Source organism: Phyllostomus discolor, chromosome 2 (genome assembly GCF_004126475.2).
Source record: "Phyllostomus discolor isolate MPI-MPIP mPhyDis1 chromosome 2, mPhyDis1.pri.v3, whole genome shotgun sequence".
NCBI classification, from domain to species: Eukaryota; Metazoa; Chordata; class Mammalia; order Chiroptera; family Phyllostomidae; genus Phyllostomus; species Phyllostomus discolor.
The window spans coordinates 215590256-215613081 of NC_040904.2; the positions used below are offsets into that span (position 1 = coordinate 215590256).

At 67.6% G+C, this 22826-nt stretch overlaps 2 protein-coding genes across 2 annotated transcripts in view; one reads left to right on the plus strand and one right to left on the minus strand.

The window, feature by feature from the left end:
• CERK (ceramide kinase) overlaps positions 1 to 2793 on the minus strand; it is a 28628-nt gene extending 25835 nt beyond the window's left edge. Inside the window, exon 1 of the mRNA XM_028533283.2 lies at positions 2308 to 2793. Coding sequence (XP_028389084.2) covers positions 2308 to 2440 — 133 coding nt within the window. The 5' untranslated portion in view covers positions 2441 to 2793. The remainder of the gene's footprint in view (positions 1 to 2307) is intronic.
• Positions 2794 to 20735: 17942 nt separating this feature from the next.
• Positions 20736 to 22826, plus strand: part of TBC1D22A (TBC1 domain family member 22A) — a 70266-nt gene continuing 68175 nt past the window's right edge. The window contains exon 1 of the mRNA XM_028532637.2: positions 20736 to 20991. Coding sequence (XP_028388438.1) covers positions 20930 to 20991 — 62 coding nt within the window. The 5' untranslated portion in view covers positions 20736 to 20929. The remainder of the gene's footprint in view (positions 20992 to 22826) is intronic.

Genomic DNA, 22826 nt, shown 5'->3' on the forward strand with positions numbered 1-22826 from the left:
TGGGGGAGCAGAGACGAGGAGCACAGGCTGCCCCCTGGGGGGAGTTGGCCAGCCTGGGCCCAGCCTCGGGGCGGGGGTGGGGGCAGGGGGGTGCAGGTGCCGGGAAGCCCCATGCGCCTGTACAAAAGTGTCATCAGGGTCACAGCAGGGCAGCAGCCGCCAGTCCAGGAGAGAGGGCGGCAGCTGCGGGGTGGGCAGCCCCCCCATGCAAGCAGACCGCACAGTGGACGCTGCCACCCCGCAGAAGGCAGGACTGGCGACCCGAAGCCGTACTAGTAGCCGGCTGAGGATCTCAAAACCCCAAACCGGCGGTGAGGGACCTCCTTCCCGGCCATCCCGCTGGCCTCTCGGGCCTGGCAGGGCCCGGCCTGACCTGGAGGTGGTTGCAGGCACAGCGGCTGGACTCGGGCCCCCCGAGCCTCCAGGTTCAGATGCTCGCCGGGCCCGTGGCTTCAACCGTCCGCAGCTCAGCCTCTGGTCTGCAGGCGGAGGCGGCTGTCCTGCAGGGCCCCACCGCGGCTGGCCCAGAGGTGACCCGTCAGACAGGACACGAGGGCAGTGTGTGGTCAGCCGTAGGCCCCGAGACCCACCGAAAAGCTCCGAAGCCCACAGCGCGGGGCCACGCTCCGTCACTGGAGCATCCCAGAGCGGCAACTGGACACAGGGGCAGGGGCCGGGGAGCCAGGAGGCTGGACAGTGACACCCAGCGTGACATGTCCCCCAGAGGGGACATAGAAAGTCCCTACAGGAGGGAAGTCCCAGACACCTAGCCACAGACAAGCTGTCAGCACCCAAGGCTTCCGGTGACTCAAGGCCAGAAACCACCAGGTTATGGGTCCAAGGCTACCCTTGACCTTGGCCCGACCTAGCCTCTGGCTCTGCCCCACCTGCAGACCCACAAGGTCAGCAGCGTCAGACAGTGCCTGCAGCACGCGCCCCAGCACCTGCGCCCGCCCCGAGGTGCTGAAGAGGCATCCCAGAATATGACCTCTGCCACCCCCGCCCCAGGGACTGAAACGATGAACCCCTGCCCCTCCCCCAGCGACCCCTGGGCGACTCAGTTCCCGTCCCTCCCGAGCCCCTCTCCGCAGGGGCCCTTTATGAGTGTGATGACGCTGGACAGAGCCGTCCGAGGCATCCATGGCCAGGCCCCCAGCCCAGCCCCTGCGAAGGCCTGCTTCCCCTCCCCACCGGATGCCCCTGCTGGCCGCCCCCGGGGCCTTTGCACGGGATGGCCCTCCCGCCTGCACCCTCACCCCCCACAGCGTGCAGCCTGTCCAGGCCTCGGGCCCTCGCCGCCGTGGGAGTGAGGGCTGCCGAGACACGGTCCTGCAGGGGCCGCCCCCCACCCCGGGCCGGTGCTCCTTCTCAGACCTGCCCACCCGCCTGTGAGTGTCCCCGTGGTGGGAAACGCGCCACCGGGCTGGGACTCCGTCACAGGCGCTGGGCTGCAGGGCGAGTGCCCTGCCGGGCAGGCTTCAGGAACAGCTCGGAGAGAACACATGAATGAAACAGAACCCGCCCACACTCACCAGCCCGGCTTCCCCCCCACCGGCCTCCGCCCCCTCACTGTCCAGGCCTGGCCTCCAGAATCCCCCCTCCCAGGGTCACATGACATCTCCTGGATGTGCCTCTGCCCACTCCTCTGCCACGTCCCTGCGGCTCGGACAGCCTGCCCTTGGCGTGTGCACCCGGCCACCACACAGCGGCCCCCAGGGCTGCTGCAGCCTTTCGCTTTTTTTATCCAAATGACACTTCTCCAGACCGGTCCGGCACCAGGGCAACCCCATCCCCCAGCACATCCAGGACAGGAGGTCGGGGCCCTCCACTTTTCCCCCGGAACAAGCCTCGGACCCTGCGGGGCTGCCTCTGGGTTCCGGATCCCCAAAAGGGAAGCCTTTGCCCGGGGGTTAAACTAAGAAACCGGAGCCGGTGGCGCCTCTCAGGGATCCTCCCATCAGCCACCGGGACAGTGCCCTTCAGATACCTGTGGGCTGGTCCAAGGGATGCGGACCCAGGGACCCCGCTGGCCACACGCTGACCTCCGGGCGGGCAACACCTCTTGCCTGGCCCTCCCGGATCACAGCCCCCTGCCCTCCCGGCCCAGGAATCAAGCTCGCTCTCTGTCCCCCGTCCCCCGAGTGTTATCGTCACTCTGCCCCTCGGTGAACACACTCCCCGCGCCCCACCAGAGGCCTCCCGGGCCCCCACCGCTTCCCCGGCCCCCTCCGCCTCCCGGGCCCCCTCCCTCCCCGTCCGGCGCGCCCCCGGGACTCCCGCCGAGGCGGGCCCGCAGCGAACACTCACCCTCGCCGGGGACGCCGGCTCCCGGCCCCGGGCTGGGCCACCAGCGCAGCAGCGCCCGCGCCGGGTCCAGGCTCACGGCGCAGCGCTGTCGCTTCACCCACAGCACCGAGAGCAGCGGCTCAGCCGCCCCCATCGCGCCAGCCCCGGGCGCCGGCTCGGCCCGGCTGGGGCGCGGACGCCGAGGGGCGCGGGACCGTTAGCGGCCCCTGGAGCCTGGCCGGGTCGCGGCGGCAGCGGCGGCGGCGGCGGCTCGGGGCGGGCGGGCGCGTGGCGGGCGGCGCTGCGTCACCCCGTACGCACGGCGGCCGCGGGGCCGGGGAGGGCGGAGGGGGACCTCGGGGGACCGAGCGCGGCGAGACCAGGGGGTCGCGCGGCGACCCGAGGACAGATCGCGTCCCGGCGGGTGCGCGCTGCGAGGACCAGGCGCTGGCCCGGGCGCGGCCGCAGGGCTCCGGCTCCGAAGGAGGCGGTTCCCCTTTGCAGCCTCTCTCAGGGTCTCAGCAGCGCCCCCGCGGCGGGTCGCAGAGGCAGGCGGGGCCTCTGGCGGCGCAGAAGCGCTGGGTGGGGAGTCGTGCGGAGGCGGCGGGAGGCCAGGGGGGCCTGGGGCGGGGCGGGCCCTGCCGGTGGGCACCCCCGCCAATCTCGGTGCAGCGACCACGGGTGGCCTGTGAAGTGAGGCATCGGGTTCCTTCCCTGGCTGGGCCGGCCCTGCGGTCCTCGAGCACCCGCGGGAGCTGTGGGCCCTAGCACACCCAGCGTGGACATGCCACTTTCTCCACTGCCTTTCCATCCTGCCTGAGGAGGCGGGAGCTGCAGCATCCCCATTGTCTGTGGGGGCAGTTTCAGGGCCTGGGCAATCTGCAGTAAGGGACGGAGCCGGCTTTCAAAGCAGGCCGGCTGGGTGCAGGGTCCCCCTGTGTCCGCACCCCCCGGCTGAGGAGACATGTCCTGGTCCCAGGCAGCAGAGTCCGGCCCAGGGGCCTGCGGGGGACTACTGCCCACCACAGCGCTCTGTGAGCCTCCTGGGGCTGGAGGCTGCAGACAGCAGCTGGGGGTCCCACAGCCCCTGCCCTCCCACCCCGGCCTGCAAGGGGGCATGCTGGGGTGTGAGCTGCCCCGGGAAACCCCGGAGCCAAAGGCCCTGCAGGCCGGCTGGCAGTGAAGGCCACCTGGAGGAGGGGGCCTCTTCCAGGGCCCTGGGAGAAGGTGGGGGTGGGGCCGGGGCTCAGACAGCTGAGCCCCTCTCCTGAGCAGGCCGGAGGAGAGTAGGCTGCTGTTCTGAGCCCAGATGAAACCCTCCCCTGTCCGCAGGGCGTCGTCCCTGACCACCCAGCTGAGTGGACCGCCGCTCTGCACCCCAGCGGGGCTGCAGCCCACCCCCGGAGTGCGTCTGCCCTCCTCAGCTCCATGGGGATGTGCCCGTTGTCCCCTGTGGCCCCCAGGCCGGAGACAGCCCCGGGTGTAGTCAGCAGAGTGCGCCTGCCCCAGATTTATCAGAGAAGGAGGGGCGCTCCGAGAAGATGAGAAACGTGCTCACAGGCACAGGGCTTAGAAGGGGCGGGGGTCTGGCTTCGGGGCCCCGGCCCCCGGCCCCCGGCCCCCCGAAGCCCCCCTTGCCCAGTGTCTCCTCGGCTCCCTAGGGAGCCTTCCCTGTGGACGGCAGGAGGGAGAGCCTGGCACAGGGTGGCCCACGGGCAGGCCCCGAGCTGCCATCGCCCTGTGAGTCACCCTTCCTGGGCGCCCGCCCCGGCAGCAGGAGGGCTGGGTCAGGGCTGACGCTGGGCTGGGAGCCCCGGCCCCGCCCGGGGCCAGGCCGGCCTGGTGTTGCTGCTGGGCCCTGCCTCCCACGCGGCCGCCCCGACGCTCTGGAAATGCGGATGTGAAACTTCTCTGGAGCCAGGCGCTGGGTGCGAGGGGGCGGGAAGGGCGGTGGGAAGGGGCTCCGGCGGGCGGTGGTCTCCCTGCCCCGCCTCTCTCTGAGGCCCCTCCGGGCGAGGCTGCTCCGCCCCCACCGGGTTATTCATGGGGAGACCCTTTAATGTCACACCTCGGCTCAGGAACGGTCCTGTCGTCTGAGCAGGGGACCCGGAGAGGACTCTGACCCCGCCCTGCCCTCGGGAAGCTCTGCGGAGGGGACAGCAACTCAACTCTAAAACACCGGGGAGCCCCAAGGCAGGCCCCCCACACTGCTTCACTCAGTAGACTCCAAGCGCATAGGCCAGGCCTGGGGCTCCCAGTGGTGGCGGCAGTTAGGGGTTGAGTGGTGACCCCCTAAAATTCTGTGCTGAAGCCCTCACCCCCAGGACCTCAGCACAGGGCTGTGTTTGGAGACGGGGCTCTCGAAGAGGGGACCAAGACAGAGTGGGGTGCGGCGGGTGGGCCCTAATCCAGTCTGGCTGGGGCCCCGTAGGAGGAAGTTTGGACCCACAGAGCCCCGGGGCCCCCACGCGTGACAGGAGAGCAAGAGGCCCTCGCTCTGCGAGCCCAGGAGAGAGGGTTGGGGGGGCCATGCCTGCCGGCACCTTGACCTTGCACTTCCAGCCTCTTCCGTGAGCTAGACCCAGGAGGAAATGATTTCTTTTTTTTGAAGACTTTCTTTTTTTTAAATTTAATTTATTTATTTTTAGAGAGGGGAAGGGAGGGAGAAAGAAAGAAAGAGAGAGAATCACCGTGTGGTTGCTTCTCACATGGCCCCCACTGGAGACCTGGCCTGCAGCCCAGGCATGTGCCCTGACTGGGAATCGAACCTGCAATGCTTTGGTTCGCAGCCCGCGCTCAATCCACTGAGCTACGCCAGCCAGGGCAGGAGGAAATAATTTCTGATAGCTGAGCTGCCCGGTCCGTGGGATTTGGCAACCCGAGCGAAGCAAACCATGGGCCTGGCACCCGGGAGGCTCTGGTCCTGGGCTCAGCGGGGAGGGGCCTGGGCAACAAGGCAAGACCCCACGCTTCCGCCCGGGGGGGGAAGGTGCTAGGGAAGGCCGGGATTTCAGATGACGCACTCCCTGCAGGCGAGCCGGATGGGGGAGGGCTGGGAGGCCTCAGGCCCAGGACTCTGAGCACAGCCCTGGGGACACGGGAGGGACAGGGCGGCTGCCGGGCCCTGCTGTGTGCGGAGCTGGCGGTGGAGGCATCCGTCCGAAGGACTGTCAACTCGAGAGCCTTCGGAGGCCCCAGCACCTGGATGGCTTTCCAGCCACCTCGCTCACCTGGGCCCTGGCAGACACACCTGTCCCACGTGGGGCCCTGGCTGAGCGCCCTTCCCCCAGCTCTGCCGGGGAAGCCCCGCCCCGCGCCCCTCTCACCCCACAGGCCCCCCTTCGTGACGGCGCCTCTGCGGGCCGCTCACCGCTCACCGTGTGGGGCTCCCGGCCAGGCTGCCGTGCCAGCCTCACTTGCTGCCGCGGGGCAGTGTCCCCACCTGTCACCGGCCTGCTGAGGGCACAGCTGGCCCCGGCCCTGCGCAGGGGGTCAGCCCTGCGCCAGGAGCTCCGCGCAGGCGGGCCCTGCCACCTGGCCCTGTCCAGTCCGCGGGCTTGGGCTGCAGCCCGGGTCTCTGGCCAGCCCTGATCCGCCCACTGCCGACCCAGGGCACCTCGCACTCGGGCTGCCGGGACCCTGAGGTCCTGCCTGGGCACATGGCATTGCCCCCGAACACCCCCAAGTGTCGTCCCCACTGGGCCGTCCACGCCAGAGGCCCTGCCTGCCCAGAGAACCCTGGCCACCAGTGGGGACCTGGGCAGCAGCTGCCTCTTCCAGCAGCCCTGCCCTCCAAGGGCCCTGACCTACTTTCTCCCTGCCCCAGGAGGCCCTGGCCTTGTTTATGGTGACAGCCGCCTGCCCATCCACCCCGGCCGGCTCCCCACACGGTCGGCCACACGCCTTGGCACCGGGGCACGCCCGGGAGGGGCGGGAGGACACCTGGGCCAGCCGCCCTCTGCCCTCTGCCCTCCGCCCTGTGGGAACGGCCTTCCCTGGCCGCCCGTCAAGGCCGACGGCCTGGGAGGAATGTCTGGGGCCCCAGGAGGCCGCACACCGGGAGGGTGGCCTGGGGATTTACGAGACGCCCGTCCCCACGTGGCACACGTGACCCTGACCATGACCGCTGGACTCGGGCATCCCCTGCCCGCCGACAGGCGGAGGGACCGAGGTCCGGAAGGGCAGCCCGGCCCGCACGAGTTACACAGAACGGCCATCAGACGGGTGGGTGCTCCTGAGTCTCATCGCCGTGGTTGGGGGGGCGCCTGAAGGGCGTGCAGGACGCCGGTGCGTGCCTGCCTGCGCCCACAGCGGCCCGGCCGGTCCTCCAGGGCACCCGGGCTGTCCTGCCGGACCTGCCCCCGCCCCGCCCAGACTCAGAGGCCAGACCTGCCCGCCTGCCTGGGCGAGCCCCAGCCCGGGCTGGGTGGAGGGGGCCCCTCTGGTGGGGGCCACGGGTGGGTGAGGTGGGGCTCCCCGAAAATAATTCCAGAGGTGGCCAGGCACTGGGGTTCCTAGCACCCCCGGCACGGTAGGCAGCGCCGCACCCCGGGAAGGGCCCCCAAGACCGTTTTCACGCTGGGGCTGGACCCTGTGGGCCCCGGGCCTGTGCCGGTGACCCCCTGGTTTGGGCCCTGACAGGCTGCCGGCCACTGTGCTCAGTGCTGGCTCATTCGGGCCTCGAGATCAGGGGTCCCCAGCCTCTTTGGCACCAGGGACCGGCTGTGTGGAAGACGATTGTCCACAGGCCGGCGTCGGGGACGGTTTCGGGACGACGCTGGCGCATCCTGTCCGCTATCACCTGCCGCGGCAGTGCGGCCCGGTTCCTCGCAGGCCCGGACCGGTACCCGTCCTCGGCCCGGAGGGTGGGGACCCTGCGGACCCTGCTCCAGGCCGCTTCTCCGCAGCCGGGGAAGCAGACCCGGGGAGGGGAGGGTCTGGGTCGGGGGATCCAGCAGCGAGGGGTGACCTGGGCAGCATCTGGGCGTCCCCTCCCAGGGCGGCTGTCCGTGGGGGTCTGCCTCAGCTCCTGTGGGGTGGGGTGGGGGGCTCTGGGGCAGCTCGGGAGGCAGGGAGATGCCCTCCTCCACACAGCCAGAGGGGGCTGGGTGGGGGGCCGGAGCCACAGGCCTTGGCAGGGGCGGCCGGGCTGTGGGGGCGCTGCCCGAGGCCCCCCCTCCCAGGGGCCTCCCTGCCCGTGCAGCTGGGCGCCCGCTCTGGGACCTCACAGGGCGGCCTTGACCCTTAGCAGCTGGGAGCTGCCACCGTGTCCGGGCTCAGGGGCTCGGGGAGGGGTGTCCAGGGAGGCCCCCTTCCTGGGGCCGTCTGTGACACAGCTCGGAGCTGGCCGGGAGGCTTGGTCCGTCCTGGTTGGGGGGAGTGGTGTGTCCGGGCGGGAACACCTGGCCTGGTGCCCAAGGCCTGCGGGGCCACAGCGGAGGCCTTCGCTGCCCAGAAGCGCCGCCAGCTGTGATTTCCAGCCTGATAAGAGGAGGCTGGATCACTCAGCCCGCACGTTTATTTGTCTTTTTATGTTTGAGGTCTATAAAAAAAGTCTAGAGGAAATAGCAAAGGCCCACGAGCCAGGTGACCTGATGTGGCCGCAGGGGGCGGGGGGGGGGGGGGGGGCAGGGGCCCCGGGAGCTCCTGCGAACCAGGGGTGAGAGGCAGGTGTGTCGGGGACAGGTGCGAGGGGCGGGGCTGCGTCTGGGGCCTGGCGCACCCGGGAACGCAGGAACCTGCCCCAAACAGACCCGCTGACCGCAGACAACACCCTCCAGAGGGAGGGCGTGTGACGCAGGAGGAAGAGCAAATGGTCTGTGCCCCATTCAGGAGTTTCGCAGCGTAAACAAGGGAGCTGGTAGCCCCGAGTCCAAAACAATGCTCAAATTAAAAAAAAAGGAAGAAGAAAAACCAGTGGCAATGGCCTGAACTGCAGGCTCGTCTTTGGGGATCGCTGACACCGGCCACGGGGGAAGGAGACGGGCCGCGCCGAGAAGGCTGCCGGCCGGCTATGGTGGCCAGAGGACACGAGTGGCGTGGGGGGGCGGTGGGAAGACCATGAGGAAAAGACAGGGCAATCTGGAGACCGTGGGGACTGAGCCATGAGGACCAGGGAGGGGAGAGCGATGGGACGTGAGCTTTGGGCCCGGAGTTGTGTCCGAAGGACAGTGCTGGCCGGGGAATCGGGTGACCCAGAGCCGCTGGCTTCACCCCCTTCACAGGTGGGGAGACTGAGGCCAGAGAGGGGCAGCGGCCTGCGAAGACGGTAATGCAGCCGGTCCCACGACCCGTGTGCCCCGAGCCCTCCTGGGTGCCAGGTCCCAGCGGGGAAGGACCCAGCCCAAGAGCGGAGTGGCCGGGGGCGCCTGCGTGGAGCTCACGGCGGGCGAGACCGTCAGGCAGGCCTGGGGCCCCGGCTCTGGGAGCGCCTAGCAGAGGGGCCGGCCCCACCGGGCGCGGGAAGGCCTCCTGGGGAGGGGCGGCACGCTTCTGTGGGGAAGAACCGGGGAGCGCTGCAGGCCGGGGCGGGTGCCCAAGGCAGCAATGACTGCCCCCCACCCGGGAGAAGGCGTTCCAGAATTTGCAGATGCAGCCGGAAAACAGGGACCCCCCTTCCACCGACGCCCTGCTCTGTGTCGGTCGGGACCCAGCTCACAGCCTCCCGTGGGGACAAAGCCGAATGCCCCCATTTTACAGAAGGAAGGCTTGAGGCCCAGAGGCCCCATCTGCCACCAGGGTGGGGTTGAGCTGGGCCCCGCTTCATCTGAGCCCGAACCGGCCGACGCCCCCATCAGCAGGGGAGCACCCCATCGGGTCCCCCTTTTTCCCCCCTGGAGACAGCCAACAAATCCTCCCACGATCAAACAAAAGGCAAAGCAAGAGCCTTCTAGCCCCGGCCCCGCCCAGACGCCCTGCCGTCCCAGAGCTTTGTTGACGTGGGGGCGGGGCATGCAGGGGAAGGCGTCCCCGTGTGCTCGCCAGTGTCAACGTGAGAAGCGTCCAAGCCTCTGGGAATTTTTATGAGTGTATTCGAGCCAAACTGGCGGCGGCTGCCAGGAAGCAGAGTCTCCAGGGACGGAGGACTGGCTCGGGAGAATGGCAGCTTTGCACCTTCGTTCACACACGGCGGTCACGCAGCCCCCACTGGTGCCGGATTAGGGGGGTGGGAGAAGGCCAAGGGGGGGTCTCGGGCATTGGGTAAATTCCTCCGTGTTTGTGGATGAGGGTCGGTAGCCGTGAACAGTCAACGCGATCACAGTGACGCCGGGGGTGTGCGGCCCCTGCTCTGGGGGGGACGGTGCCCCGAGGGTCTGGGAAGAAGGAATGCGCCCTGACACCCCAAGGCCGCGTCGTCTCAGACGCAGAGAGACCGCAGACGGGCTCAGCTGCGGCGGAGGGTGACCTCCGTCAGGAGAGACGCCGGCCCAGGATGTGGTGACCGGGGGTGACCTGCTTTCATTTGGGAATTTTTCGGGTCACACTGTCCCGTGAGGCCCCTTCCTGTCCCTGCGTGCGCAGGGCTGCCCCGAGCCGGTCAGGGGCAGCGCGCGGCCCTTTCCCACGCCGGCCTGCCAGTCCTGGGGAAGGTGACGGGGACTTTCTCAGACAGCCCGGGTCCGGGGCTCCTCGCCTCTGGCACCTGACCGCCCCGCCTCCCGCCGGGAAGCCGCGGGGGCTGGGGGCTGGGATTCATTGGCGTCTGGACCTGTCAGAGGATAATTAAACACGCCAGCAGGAAAAGGTGTTCCGACCCCTGTCCCGGAACAAGTCCGCCTTCCTGCTTCCCTCGGCAGCCAAAGGGGCAGCCAAAGGGACCCTTCTAAAAAGGAAAACGGGGTTCGTGCAAGCCCCGCGCCTCCGCCCCGGCCTTCCCCTCGGGCCTCCGCCCTTGAGGGGCGGCCGGGCAGGCTCTCGGCTCCGGCCTTTGGACGCTCCAGGGCCTCTGCTGCGAACACTCTTCCCGCCCCGGACCCCGCGGGCCCGGGCCCCTTCACTGCGGTCTCTGCCTCGACGACAGCGACAGCGACCTTCCCGCCTGCTCCCCCAGCACGCGCCACCCCTCCCGCCCTTTTTAGAAAGCGTGTCTCCTTCGCACCGCGGGATGCTGCGGTGGGTGTCGCTGTGCTTGCGCGTCTCCGGCGCACTGTGCGCGCTGGACCGTGAGTGCCGTGGGGCGGGGCTTCGGGTGGGATCCCTGGCGTCTGCAGAACACGCACACACACGCACACACACACACACACACACACTCGTAGTAACGGTGGGTGGGTTCATCGGAATGACACAACAGCGTGAACCACTCGGCCTCTCCCACCCCATCTCCTCCCCGCCGGCTCCGCTCCGTGGCCTGGGCTCAGAGCTGACCTGAGGAGCAATTCCGCTCGAGGGGGGAGTGTCACAGGAACAGCCCCTCGCCCCAAAGCGCGGGAGGCAGGGGACGGACGCACTGCTCCCCGGAGAGCGGCAGGAACCTCCTGACGGACTCACGTCAACGGGGTCAGCAGACCGATGAGCACAGTCTCCCTCCACCCCTGCGGGCGCCCGGATGCCGGGGGCCCATGGCCTCCGGCCCCTCCCACTCCCCCCCTCCCCTAAGAGAAGCCGGACTCTGTACTTTCTGAGGATGGATTTGAGGCACTGCGAGGCCTCTCATCTTCTCCGTCAGCGCCTTCCTGATCGAAAAACCTTCCCTTATCCCGAACCCTGACGTGCCGAGCGTTGGCCTTTCAGAGCCTCGGGCATGCGGGCTTGGGTCTGGTAACAGGCGCACGGAATTCGAGGGGGTGCGGTGCAAGCACTGGCCCCCGAGCCTCTTCTGAAGACAACAGTGGGGGACGCTGATGCCCCACCCTCCGCGGCTGGAGGTCTCTGTCTCCGCGGTCTAAGGCCCAGCGGGGAGGTGGCAGCTGCCGGGTCCTCCGGATGGTTCCCTCTGCACTGTCATCGCACCTCGGAGGCACCGCTGATTGACTCTCTACCTACTCCGCCGGGGTATCCGGAGGCCAAGGAGGAGCCTGAGACCAAGGTGTGCCAGCAGCACAGGCCGCTCCTTGGGGGCGAGATGACCCCGGGGGCAGGCGTAGGCGCCTTGGGCCAGAGAAACAGCAAGGGGCTGGCCAGTCCTCCCTGAGACCCCAGGCGCCTCTGGCGTGGCCTCCCCAGTCCCATCCTCAGCACCCGCCACCCCTTCATTCCACTGCAGGTCCAGGCGTTGCACTCACAAGGGCCCGGCCTCACGTCATGCAGGTGTCCCGAGTGGGGAGCCAGCTGAGTCTGCAGGCAGCCGCCATGCAGCTGCTGGAGTGACACGTGGCCGTGGGGCCGTGCAAGGAGAGGGGACAGGTGCAGGCGGGCGGTCTGTGAGCCTGGCCACTCTCCATCTCCGTGTCCCTGGAACCCACGCAGAGCCTGGCAGAGCACAGGCGCTCACGACACGCTCGCCAGGAGAAAGTGAGAGCATGGGAAAGTCGATGTAACAATTTCATTTCATTTTTTTTTTAAGATTTTATTTAGTTTTTAGAGAGGGAAGGAAGGGAAGGAGAGAGAGAGAAACATCAATGTGCAGTTGCTGGGGGCCATGGCCTGCAACCCAGGCATGTGCCCTGACTGGGAATCGAACCTGCGACGCTTTGGTTCGCAGCCCACACTCAATCCACTGAGCTACGCCAGCCAGGGCTTGGAAAGTGCCCTTTTAAGGGAAGATCTGATGGGCAGCGAGAATGATGAGCCATGTAGTCAGGGTGTTGGGGCTTTAACAGAAGCCGGGGGCCCACATTTGTGTGTGGGGTGTCCTTGCTCTTGGGGACAACCTCAGGCCGTCCCTGCCGTCGCAGCCCCAGACAGCAGGTGCCCCTGTACAGCCAGCAGAGTCCCTGCCGGATGGTTAGTGAGGGGTCACCTCTGGCCTGGCAGGGCAGGGCAGGGGGGCACAGGGCTGCCCTCTGCACCCCAGCCCCACCTGAGATGCCTTCCGCCCGGTGGAGCCGCAGGCCCCTCTGGTTCCTGGGCGCTGACACTGGGGTGTAGATGGCAGGGCCTGGAGGCCGAAGCCTAGGGTTCAGCCCAGACTCTGCCCGGGGGACCGAGTCCTAACCTGGGCCCTGGGGGCGTCTGGGGCCAGGTCATCCTTTGTGGTGGGGACTGTCCTGGGGCCTGCGGGCCGTTCAGCAGCGCCTCTGGCTTCTTCTGCCAGAGCGAGCGGCAGCCCCCTGCTGTCGCCATTAAACAAGGGTCCAGACATCGCCCCGAGTGCCCTGGGCAGGGAGGGGGTCCCCCCACGGAGAAGCACGGCTGTGGACAAGTCACCTAGTGTCTCGGTCTCTTCTCTGTCCTCTGTGCGTGTGGGTCCCAAACCCACCACCCAACGCCGTGGGGGGACGACACCCCAGACGCAGAGCGCGGGCATGTCCCCAGGCCTCCGGAAGAGCCCGCGCACAGCACGCGGGCCAGGGCCAGGGCCAGGCCCGAGCCTAGGGCGGGGATGCCGCAGGTGCTGGCTCAGGGGAGCGGCTTCTGGCTATTGCCACCGCGATGGCCTGCGTCCCACCGGGCGGCGGTCCCGGCCTGGCTGTGCACACAGCTCGGGGCTGGCGTGTTCTGAGGCTGGAGGAGCAGCTCCCGTGCTGTCTGGAGCCTCTCTCCCTGGCGGGGTGGCCGGTGCCCGGGTCGCCCCTCCGCCCTCGGTGACCAGCTCCTTCGGCCTGCCCGGGACTTCCCGGTTTTGGCCCTCGAAGTCCCACGCTCTGGCACATCTTTCCGATGTAAGCGGCCGTCGCCCCGGGCTGCCCTGGCCCGGGCTCCACAGCCTTCCCCTGGCATGGAGCTGGGTGGCCGGGCTCCCGGCCACCAGGCTCTCCAGCTGGGCTCACCTCGGGTGACACCAGGTGGGTGACCTCCTTTGGGCCTGGAGCAGAAATAGAAGAGGCAGCTGCGAGCCAGGACCCGGCAGACCTGCCAGCGGGCTGGGAGAGCTGTGGAAAATTCCGCAGTGGTGCGCCTCCACGGGGGGGCGGGGGCAGGGGTGCCGTGAGGACGCCCCGGCCTGCCGTCCTCCTGCTTTCCCATGGGCCAAGGACAGCGAAGGCTGGGGAGGCGCTGACCCCAGAGACCCCCTGACTCGGTGAGTGGGGGTGACAACCTGCAGCCTCCACCCCCCACCCCCAGGTGGCCTGTGTGTCGCTGGTCCTTGCACTGCCCGGTGAGACATGGTGGGCTTCCGCTTTGCCCTATCCCGCCTGGAGTCCGGGGCCCAGACCCCGAATGTGGGGTCTGCTCACTTACTGCCCCTCCCTGGAGGCCGGTGGGCATCACGCCGCCACCGTGAGCCGGCCTCTGCCTCTCCGTCCACGCGGGGCTCCGGCCTCCGGGACACTCGGACGGCTGGGGTGAGCGAGAACCCCAGCTGGGGGCCTTCTGGTCTCAGCTGCCCTGCTGGCTGTCCGGGGGACCGCCGGGCACTCCTGGCCCCTTGCTGAGCTCTGAGCCCCCTTCCTGTGAAAGCGAGCCGGGGGTGCAGGAGGCCAGAGGGCTCCCCGGGTTCCCCCCGGACCTGGGCCTCCCATGGGCTTTCTACTCGAAGGCCCCCGCATTCAGGGGGCAGCGGGGTCTCAGTGGTCAGGGCTGGGCTTCTGCCGGACCGCTGCCGTGGGGTCAGGAGGTGGGGCGGTCTTTCTTGGGACTGCCCCTCCGACTTCGGCCCCTGTGGCCACCACGACACCCAGGAGCCAGGGGTTAGACGAGAGCGTGGGAGAGGCCACCCACCCTCCTTCCAAGGGCCTGCCCTCCAGCTGTGCTGCTCCCTCTGCCCTCTGCCCTTCGTCCCTTTGGGGGGCTGCTGCTTGTCACAAGGGGGGCGTCAGGATGCGCTAGTGGGGGTGTCGGGGGCTGGGGCCCAGTGCAGCCCAGCCTCAACCGTGTCTCTGGTGTCTGGGCCCTGGATACCCACCCACAAAGTCGGGTGCCGGGAGAGGACCCTAAGGTGACCTTGGGCCCTGCCGTGCGAAGGCCCCGGGTGTGTTCCTGGCCCGGACACGCGCCCGTTTTCTCTGTGCAGGCGGGGACTTCTCGGTGGGCAGCAGGAAGGGCGGGCCGGGTATCCGGGTGCCCACAGCTTGCGCTGTGTCCTGCTTACACTCTGCGGACAAAACAACCACCCTCTCGGGAGCCCGCTTCCTCTTTCAGGAAGGAGACAGGCCGGAGCCAGCAGGACCTGGAGTGGGAGCCGGACACAGGCACGCAGGAGGCTCCTCTGCCGGGCCGTCCTGCCGCCCCCAGGGCACGTGGCCCTGAGCCGGGCGTGCCGGGCCTGTGGACAGCCGGGCCCAGAGTTCCCAGGGAGGAGCTTCAGCGTTGTGGAAAGTGATTCCTGGGGAAGCAGAGGACCCACTGTGTGCTGAGAGCCCATCCAGGCAGGCCCGGGCCAGTCTCGGGGTGCGGGGCACCCAGAAGTTACTGGAGTCGAGTGCAGCGTCGCCCCGGCCCCCGGACTAACCGAGGCACCGGGCCCCGCGGTCAGTGCCACTCGGGTGTCCCCTCGAGGCCTCGCCCCTGAGTTTTCTCATGGAGCTCTAGCAGAGACTCGTGGGCACACGGGGTGGGGAGGGGGCTGGGCGGGGCCCGGGCCACACAGAGTTGGGGCCACCCAACCACAGCCAGCTGTCGGGCTGCGCCCGGTGTCCCAGGCTCACAGAGGCTGATGTGACGCCCATGACGCGGGGGACGGCAGGGCCGGAGGGGGGAGAGCTCTGGGAACCGCAGGCTGTGGGTCCTGGGCACCCAGCACAGGGTGGGGGGTTGTGGGGGGTGCTAGGTCTTGGGCTCTGGCCCCCGCAGGCTTAGACCTTGTCCCCTACGGGGAGGGGGAACAGTGCCCGGTTCCTTTCTGATTTCTCCGAGCCCTTCGGCCCTGGACACGCCGCCCGCCAGCATCCTGCGGCGTGGTGACTCACCGCCTCTGGGATCCAGAGGCGCGACCCAGGCTGCGTGCAGAGCTGGCTGCCGCTGGCTGGGCGGGGCACAGGCAGGCAGCCGTGGGAGGGAGCGTCTGGGGTCAGCGGCTGACAGGAGCGACCGAGGAAAGGAGGAAACGGGCAGGGCAGGGGGGCAGGAGGGCAGGGCGGCAGGTGCGCAATGCCCCGGGACTTGGCCGGAGCCCAAGGTCCTCTGAGGCAGGGACGCAGGCACGCAGGCAGGGACAGGGACGCAGGGCCAAGCCCAGTCCTGACAGCTCCAGGAAGGAGCCCCAGGCTGAGGGTGTCCATCAACAGCTGCCTGGGTTTGGAAAGAGAGAGGGCTCTCAATCTCCCCTTCCCGCCCCTCCTGCCCCTCTGCCCCTTCCCCTCTCCCCGTTGCCCACCTTCTTCCCTTGATCTGAAGATCCGGGTCAGGGGCCCAGGGTGGGGTCAGTCCCCGTTTCACAGATGGGCAAGGCGAGGCCCACGGCGGGGTTGGGAGTTGCTCAGGCTGTTACCCCCTCCCGTGTCCTCCGGAGCCACCGCCTGCTCCAGGCCTTCCCAGTGGGGCCACTGCCGGCCTGCACCCTGGGGTGGACAACGTGCCCGGCCCAGCCAGGAGCGAGAGTCCCCCCTCCGCTGGTACCCCCTCGGCCGTCATCTGGCAGCGGAGCTGGGGGCAGGTCCAGGAGGCGTGGACAGGGTCCGGCCCTCGGGGTGGGGGGGCCGGAACAGGGTGGCCCAGGCCCTCCACGCCCCCATTCCCTCCCGATCACTTCCGTCCAGCCCACTGGACGCACGAGCCCCGCCTGCCACTCCTGACCGAGGAGCCCCGCGTGGGCCGGTGAGCTGGGTGGGAGGTTGCTGTCCGCTGGCAACCCCGTGGCCGGGGAGCCGCAGGGACATGCGGACTCCGGCCTGGAGCCCTGCGGGGGCGGTGCTGCCGGCCCTGCCGGCCGGAGGGGCTGGCGTCCGCACCGGGGACCCCTCTCTGCCCACCGTGGCTGGCCTGGGCGTCCTCCCCTGCTGGCCGCCACCCTCACACACTGCTCAGCGGTCAAGGCGGTGTCCAGGTCTGGCCCCTGGCTGCCCCACGCCAGGGGTGCAGAGCGGGCCCCTGGACCTGGTAGCCCTGGATCCTTTGGGTGCAGGCGTTGAGGGCCTCTGCCGGGGCACCCCACTTCAGGCTCGGATGCAGGGTACCCTCCTGCATCCAGGAGTGCACTCCTGTGGACCCTGCAGCAGCCTAATCTCTTCCTTAGGTCTGGTCCGCTGATCCCGGGCCTCCGGCGGCCCCCATCTCCGCTTCGCCGGGCGCCATCTAGAGGCGGCTAGTGGGCACTGCAGGGAGGGAAATCACCTCCAAGCAGACAGAGCCGCCTCTGTCCCGGAGTCCTGCGTCCCGAAGGCGGGTGTGGGCTGAGGGACAGGAGCGGGACACACGCTGTGACAGGCACTGCTGCTGACTCTGGGCAGCAAGGCACCGAGCAGCAATGAACAGCGGTTTCCCAGGGTCCTCCGACGTTGCTGCGCTCGCCCACCAGCAAGGAAACTCCACACACACAGACACACACACGCACACCCCACCAAGCCCACGCTCGTTTGCTTTTCTCAGAGGTCTTATTTATTTATTTGTAGAGAGAGGGGAAGGCAGTGGGGAAGAGAGGGAGAGAAGTATCCATGTGTAGTTGCCTCTCATGCACCCCCTACCGGGGACCTGGCCCACAACCCAGGCCTGTGCCCCGACTGGGAATCAAACCTGCGACCCTTTGGTTTTCAGGCCGGCGCTCAGTCCACTGAGCCATGCCAGCCAGGGCCACGTTTGTTTATAAATGACCCTCGGCCACTGTTTCGTAGCGTCGTCTGACGTGCCCCTGGCTGACCCCCTCTGAGGACGTCTGGGACCGGCCCCATGACCTCCTGGCCAGGAGGTGCCTGTCCCCAGGAGTGGTAGGCCTCCGGGCAGTGCAGGGGGCTGCTGGGCTGAGCACCGGGTCTAGGGTCTCCAAAGCCATCCTCCTCATCTTCTGTCTTGTCTCCTGCTGCCCCGCCCCTCATACACACAGCAGGAAACCCGGCCCCCAACCCTCCCAGGCCTGTATCCTGCGGCTCCTGTGGTGCGGAACTTTGGGGAGCAAAACGCTCACCGCCCTGGCTGTGAGCAGGGGAGCCTGTAGCCCTGGCGGCAGCTGGCAGCCCTGTTGTGACTAGGAGGAAAGACAGCCTGAAGCCACGCTGCCGGAGGCTCAGGCGGTGCAGCCCAGGGCCCGTCCCTCTTCTGGCTGGCGTGTGGCTCGCTAAGCCCTTTCTTTCAGAAAAGCCTTCGACCGTGAAGGTTTCTGTTTAACGAGTGTACGCCGACCTGAGCTGGATTTGCCTTTCCTGAAACTACCAACAGCCCAGCTTGTGCAGAATTTAGTGCCGGAAGGGGATGTGGAATAGCGGGAGGGATGGGGTTGTGGAGGGGGGGACCCCTGTCCCTCGTGGGGGGAAACGGAGAGCCTTCGCTCTATGTCAGGAATTACCGTGGTGGGCGGAATCGCGGCCCGAGAGAGCTCCATGCCCCGCCCCTGCGGATGTTGCCGGGTCTGGCAGCAGGAAGCTTGTAGGTGAGGGGCCCTGGCGTGGGGCGTGCTCCTACCCCGGGGGGGCGGGCCCTGGTTGGGTGGTCCAGGGAGGAGTCAGAGTGAGGGGGCCCTTGCGATGGATGAGGCAGCGGCTGGAGTCTGGTATTTTGCAGATGGAGGGTGGGCGGCCCAAGGGGGCTGGCGAGCCCTGGAAGCAGGGTCTCCTGGGAGCTGCTGGAGGGACAGAGCCGGGCCACCACCGGGGAGCCGACTTTGGACTCGGACCTCCGGAACCGTAAGAAAGTGATTCGGGTTGTTCCGGCCACTTAGTTTGGGGTCATCTGCCACAGCAAAATTCGGAGACGATTGCCATCTCATGTCGCCTCTTTACTAGGGGCCCCGGCCGAGTGCCTGCAGGCCCTGGAGACTCAGGGAGGAGCTTCGGAACCCGAGGCGTGGTGGCTCGCTCCCGGAGGTCCTGCTGCCGACGCTGAGACCCCGTAAGCCTGAAACGGGCCCATCTAGATGCAGAGAAGCCACAAAACACCGTTGTCCTGGGACCCGAATGAGGGGAAGCAAGCCTTCACCCCAAGCTACAGCTCTGGGAGCCCCGCAGCAGGGCGCAGTCTGCGGCCTGAGTCTGGGATCCGGGGTTCGCCTCCCAGAGCTGCTCCCATCCTCACCCAAGAAACCCAGGGCGGAGGGGACATTAAGGCAGAATGGCACGTACGTTGCTAGGAGACAGACATTTCTGGTTTGAATCCTACCCGCCTGGTCACGTTTTCACCCGGGGCTCCCAGCCCGCGGCACTGGCCAGAAACACACAGACTGACTCTTGGTCCGGGGTCAGGGTCAGCTGTGTGGCTGGAGGAATCCCGGGCTGGGGCGACGGCAGCTCAGCCTCACTCCTTCCCCCGAGTCCACAGACACAGTGAGTCACAGGGAGCAACCCGGGCCTGAGACGGTACCGTCCCCTCCAGCCCGTCACAGCCACGGTCGGTTGTCCTTCGTGAACTCTTCCTACTTCCGCCGTCTCGGTCCCGCTCGACCTCATGCATCGGTTCTCACCGTCACCGGAACAGAGCTGGGGGGAACCCTGCCCCCTCCCCCTGCCCCCCCCTGCAGTCCCCGCTGTTGCCCATAGGGGAGCCCGAGGCTGTTAGCAGCTGAATCCATCTCGGAGGGTTTCTGGGAGGGCCTTGGGGCTGGGATCAGATCCCAGGAGACTCCCCGAGGCTGTTAGGAAGGGGTCCCCCAGGACCCACCGAGGCTGGGTCAGAGGCCTCTGGAGATTCCTGAGGTCATGTAAGGACAGGATTCCGGGAAAGTTCATGAGGCTAAGCCTCAGAGGATCCCTGAGGATCTACTGAGGGGGTGGCAGGAAGTCACCAAAGACCCCCTGAGATCACTCCTGGGAGGAGGTCCCTGGAGAGGGTAGGGTCTGTGGCTGTGACAAAAGGGGACCCCGGAGTGCCCCTGTGGTGGTCACCCATGTCCCACTCAGGGAGCCCACCGTGCCGTGCCGGGCGTGGAGGCGGACGACGACATGGTCCCCTGGGCAGATTCTCTCCAGATCTGTGTGCAGGCAGATGCAGTCGGAGGGCAGGCAGGGAAATGTGGCGGGTGCTTGTTCCTGGACCAAAGGGCTGGTTTGCCCACTCGCATCAAAGCCCAACTTGCCGCTGAGAAGGTAAGGGTGTATTTAAGAGGGTGGTGCCAGCCGGAGACACAGGTGGGCTGGGGCCCTGAACCCCAGCTGCCCCGAAGGCTCCTGGGGGCCAGATGGACACGGAAAAACCGTTAGTCACGGCGACCAGTGGGGGCGGGGCACGGGCTCCCCTGATTGGCTGGGGCCGTGGGGCAAAGCAGCTGATCCCTGTGTCAGGTCCGGAGGTCGGTGCCATCTGTCCGGTTTCCCGAGGGCGTGGCGGCAGGGCTGTCCCCTTTCACGGGTCTCGGTCTGAGACACAGCTGAGGCTCAGATGTTACACTGAGTCTGACCGGAGCTGTTTCCGCGGCCACCAGCCCCAAGGCTTTGTTCCTGGGGCTGTTTGCGGCTCACCAGAACCCCGCTGTCCGAGCAATGGGCTCCCGAGGAAGGCAGTGGGCGTGCTGGGGGGCGGGTGGGAGGCGGCAGGGGAGCCCGGTGCGGGACGAGGCCAGCTTGGCTCCACAGGACAGCAAGGAGAAAAGGTCACTCTAAAGAAGTGGAGTTTCTTTGCCGCCGTTACCCGGGGGGGCACAAGGAGCTGGGCAAGGCTCGCCGTTGCAGCCAGGGTGAAGGCTCGGGGTCATGAACATGGTCCAGGGCAGCGTCCACCGGGGGGCAGCTGGCGGGCGGCCCACTGTGCAGAGTGTCCAGGGCAGGGCAGGGCAGGGCAGGGCACGAGGCAGGCCCTCTGTCGGTGTCACGCACCAGCACGGCGTGGGGTGGGGGGAGGCACGGGAGACTTGAACTAGAGAGCGTAATCGAGTCCTCCTTTGAAAAGAGACATATCGGAGAAGTGCCTCGGAGCTCCGGAAGGTTCTGCTGCGGATCCCGTCGGCCAGGCTGGTCCCTGCGGCCTCAGTCTCTACAACAGGGCTGAAGAAGTTTACTGCAACCTGTACACTGAGCCATTTTTGGCGGCCCCGTTAAAAAGAAAAGGTAAAAAGACGCGCAAATAATTTTAGCAATATGCTTTACTGAGCCGAATGTGCCAAACACAGTGTTTCAACATGGCATCGGTATAAAAAACGATACTTGCATGTTCTTTTTTTGGTGCCAAGACTTTCACATCCTCTGTTGGCACGCACCGCACGTCCGTGCACGGCCCTGCACAGGCGGGGGGGGGGAGTCCTCACGTCTCAGGCGCCCCCGCTGCACTTCCTCCGCCGTGCCGCCAGGCGGCGCCCGTTCATAGCGTTGGGCGTCCGCTCCGGCGTCTCGCACGGCTGGGACGGAGGCGGGACTTCCGGGTGCGCGGAGGCACAACTTCCGGAGGGAGGCGGAAGAGCCTCTAGGCTCTACGCTGGAGCGTCCCGGGACGGCTGAGGGGGTCCCCTGGGGCACGGGACAGAGCCGCGGGGGCGGTCCGGCAGCACTCGGGGTGTCAGGGCCGTCGGTCTGAGGGATGCGGAGGAGCCATGGCCAGCGACGGGGCCAGGAAGCAGTTCTGGAAGCGCAGCAACAGCAAGGTCCCGGGCAGGTAGGTGGGACGGGGCGCTCCAGGTCGGGGTCAGGGGTCAGGGGTCAGGCGGGGCGACGGCGGGCTGGGCTGCGGGTCCAGTCGGGGGCCCTGGGGCGGGCTGGCTTGGGCTCCGAGGACGCTGCTCGGGGGTGGGAGGGGACTGGGGTCGGAGCGTGGGGTCTGGGGCGTGACAGCGGCCCCTGGGTCGGAGCGAGGCTGGAAGGCGGGGGCTCAGCGGCCGGCGAGTCGGTCCCGAGCCCCCGCGGGCTCTTGCGCGCTCCCCGGGGCGCCCGGGGTTGGGGGCGGGGAGCGGTGCTGGAAGGCACCGACTCGGTGGAGCCGCGGAGTCTGGCGGAGTCGGGATCGGCTTCTGCCCGGGGCGTGGTCGCTCTGACCCACTTGACTGGCCTGGGCCCCGTGTCCGCTGCCGCCGCTTTGCCCGGAGGAAGGAAGGCCGGCCGTGGGAGGCTCCCCTGGATTTCCGAGTTCCCCCTTCTGGCCTCCAGACCCACCGCTATCTTGATCGGCAGCAGGAAGCAAATAAAAATAGAATAAAACAAAACAAGAAACAAGTGCCCGCGGCGATCCGGGTGCCGCTGGACGCGGTGCAGCTCCAAAGTCCTCGTCCGATCGCCGTGTCACCGAACCCGCCCGGCCGGCCGCGGCCCTGGGGGAGGCGGAGACGGAGCCCGGCGGAGCCTCTCGGGGTGGAGCCAGCTGCTGGTGGAAACAGAGGGGCCCTGAGCGGACTCCCCGATTTCTGGACACAGTCTGTTCTCCTTAGAAACTTAAGTCTGCGATGCCGAGTGTTAAGGACGGCGGCATCACAGCACAGTAACTGCAGGCGGGGTCACTCAGGAGCACAGCCTCGTAGCGAGCCCTGTAGTGCCCGGTAGGGAACCCCGCCGCTCCAGCGCGGAACTGTAAGCTGGTCACTGTCCGGGCAGGAGCGGCGAGTGTCCCGCGTGAGGTGGGATGCGCAGGGGGGAGTGGCTGTCGGCTCAGACTCAGTGGCTTTGGGGGCGGGGTCGCCCTCTTTACGGCTGTAGGACTGCACTCGATTGAAGAACAGGAGGACCTTCCATTTAAACCAGGGTCGTCAGGGTGCAGGGTGCCATGGGAGTTCAGGAGTGGCAGGGACCGGGAGGTCCGAGTGTCAGCAGTGACCAGCGCTCCAGAGCAAGGACTTGGGGGCAGGCGCCGCGGGGCACTGGGACTTGAGCGCTGGTTTTGGGTCTCCAGGTTCGGTTCCGCCTCGGTCTAAAGAAACCGCTTCCTAGCGGCCGGTCCGAGGCACGGGCAGCTGCCGTCTGTGTGTGGCTGTGACGGTGGATGGACCTTTGGATTGGCGACTGTGTCTCTTGGTGATTTCTCTCTGGCTTGAGTTCAGTCCTGTGCTCCCCAGATTCACGGACCCGTGCGTGTGACCCTATTTGGAAAAGGGGTCTTTGCAGATGTGATCAGGCTAGGATGGGGTCACACCGGGGTAGGGCAGGCCCTGGTCCAATGACTGGTGTCCCCCCTATTTTTTTAAGATCTTATTTATTTTTAGACAGAGGGGGAGGGAGAGAAACATCAGTGTGTGGTTGCCTCTCGTGTGCCCCCTACTGGGGACCTGGCCCACACCCAGGCCTGTGCCCTGAGTGGGAATCGAACCAGTGACCCTTTGATTCGCAGGCCGGTGCTCAGTCCAGAGTCACACCAGCCTGGGCAGCTGGTGTCCTGATAAGAAGAGGAGAGTTTGGACACAGACACGCAGGCCTGGGACGATGGCCTTGGAAGGCGGGGGCGGAGACTGGAGTGGCGCCTTTTCTGGGAACCCGTGAACGCCACGGGAGGCGAGGCAGTGGGGA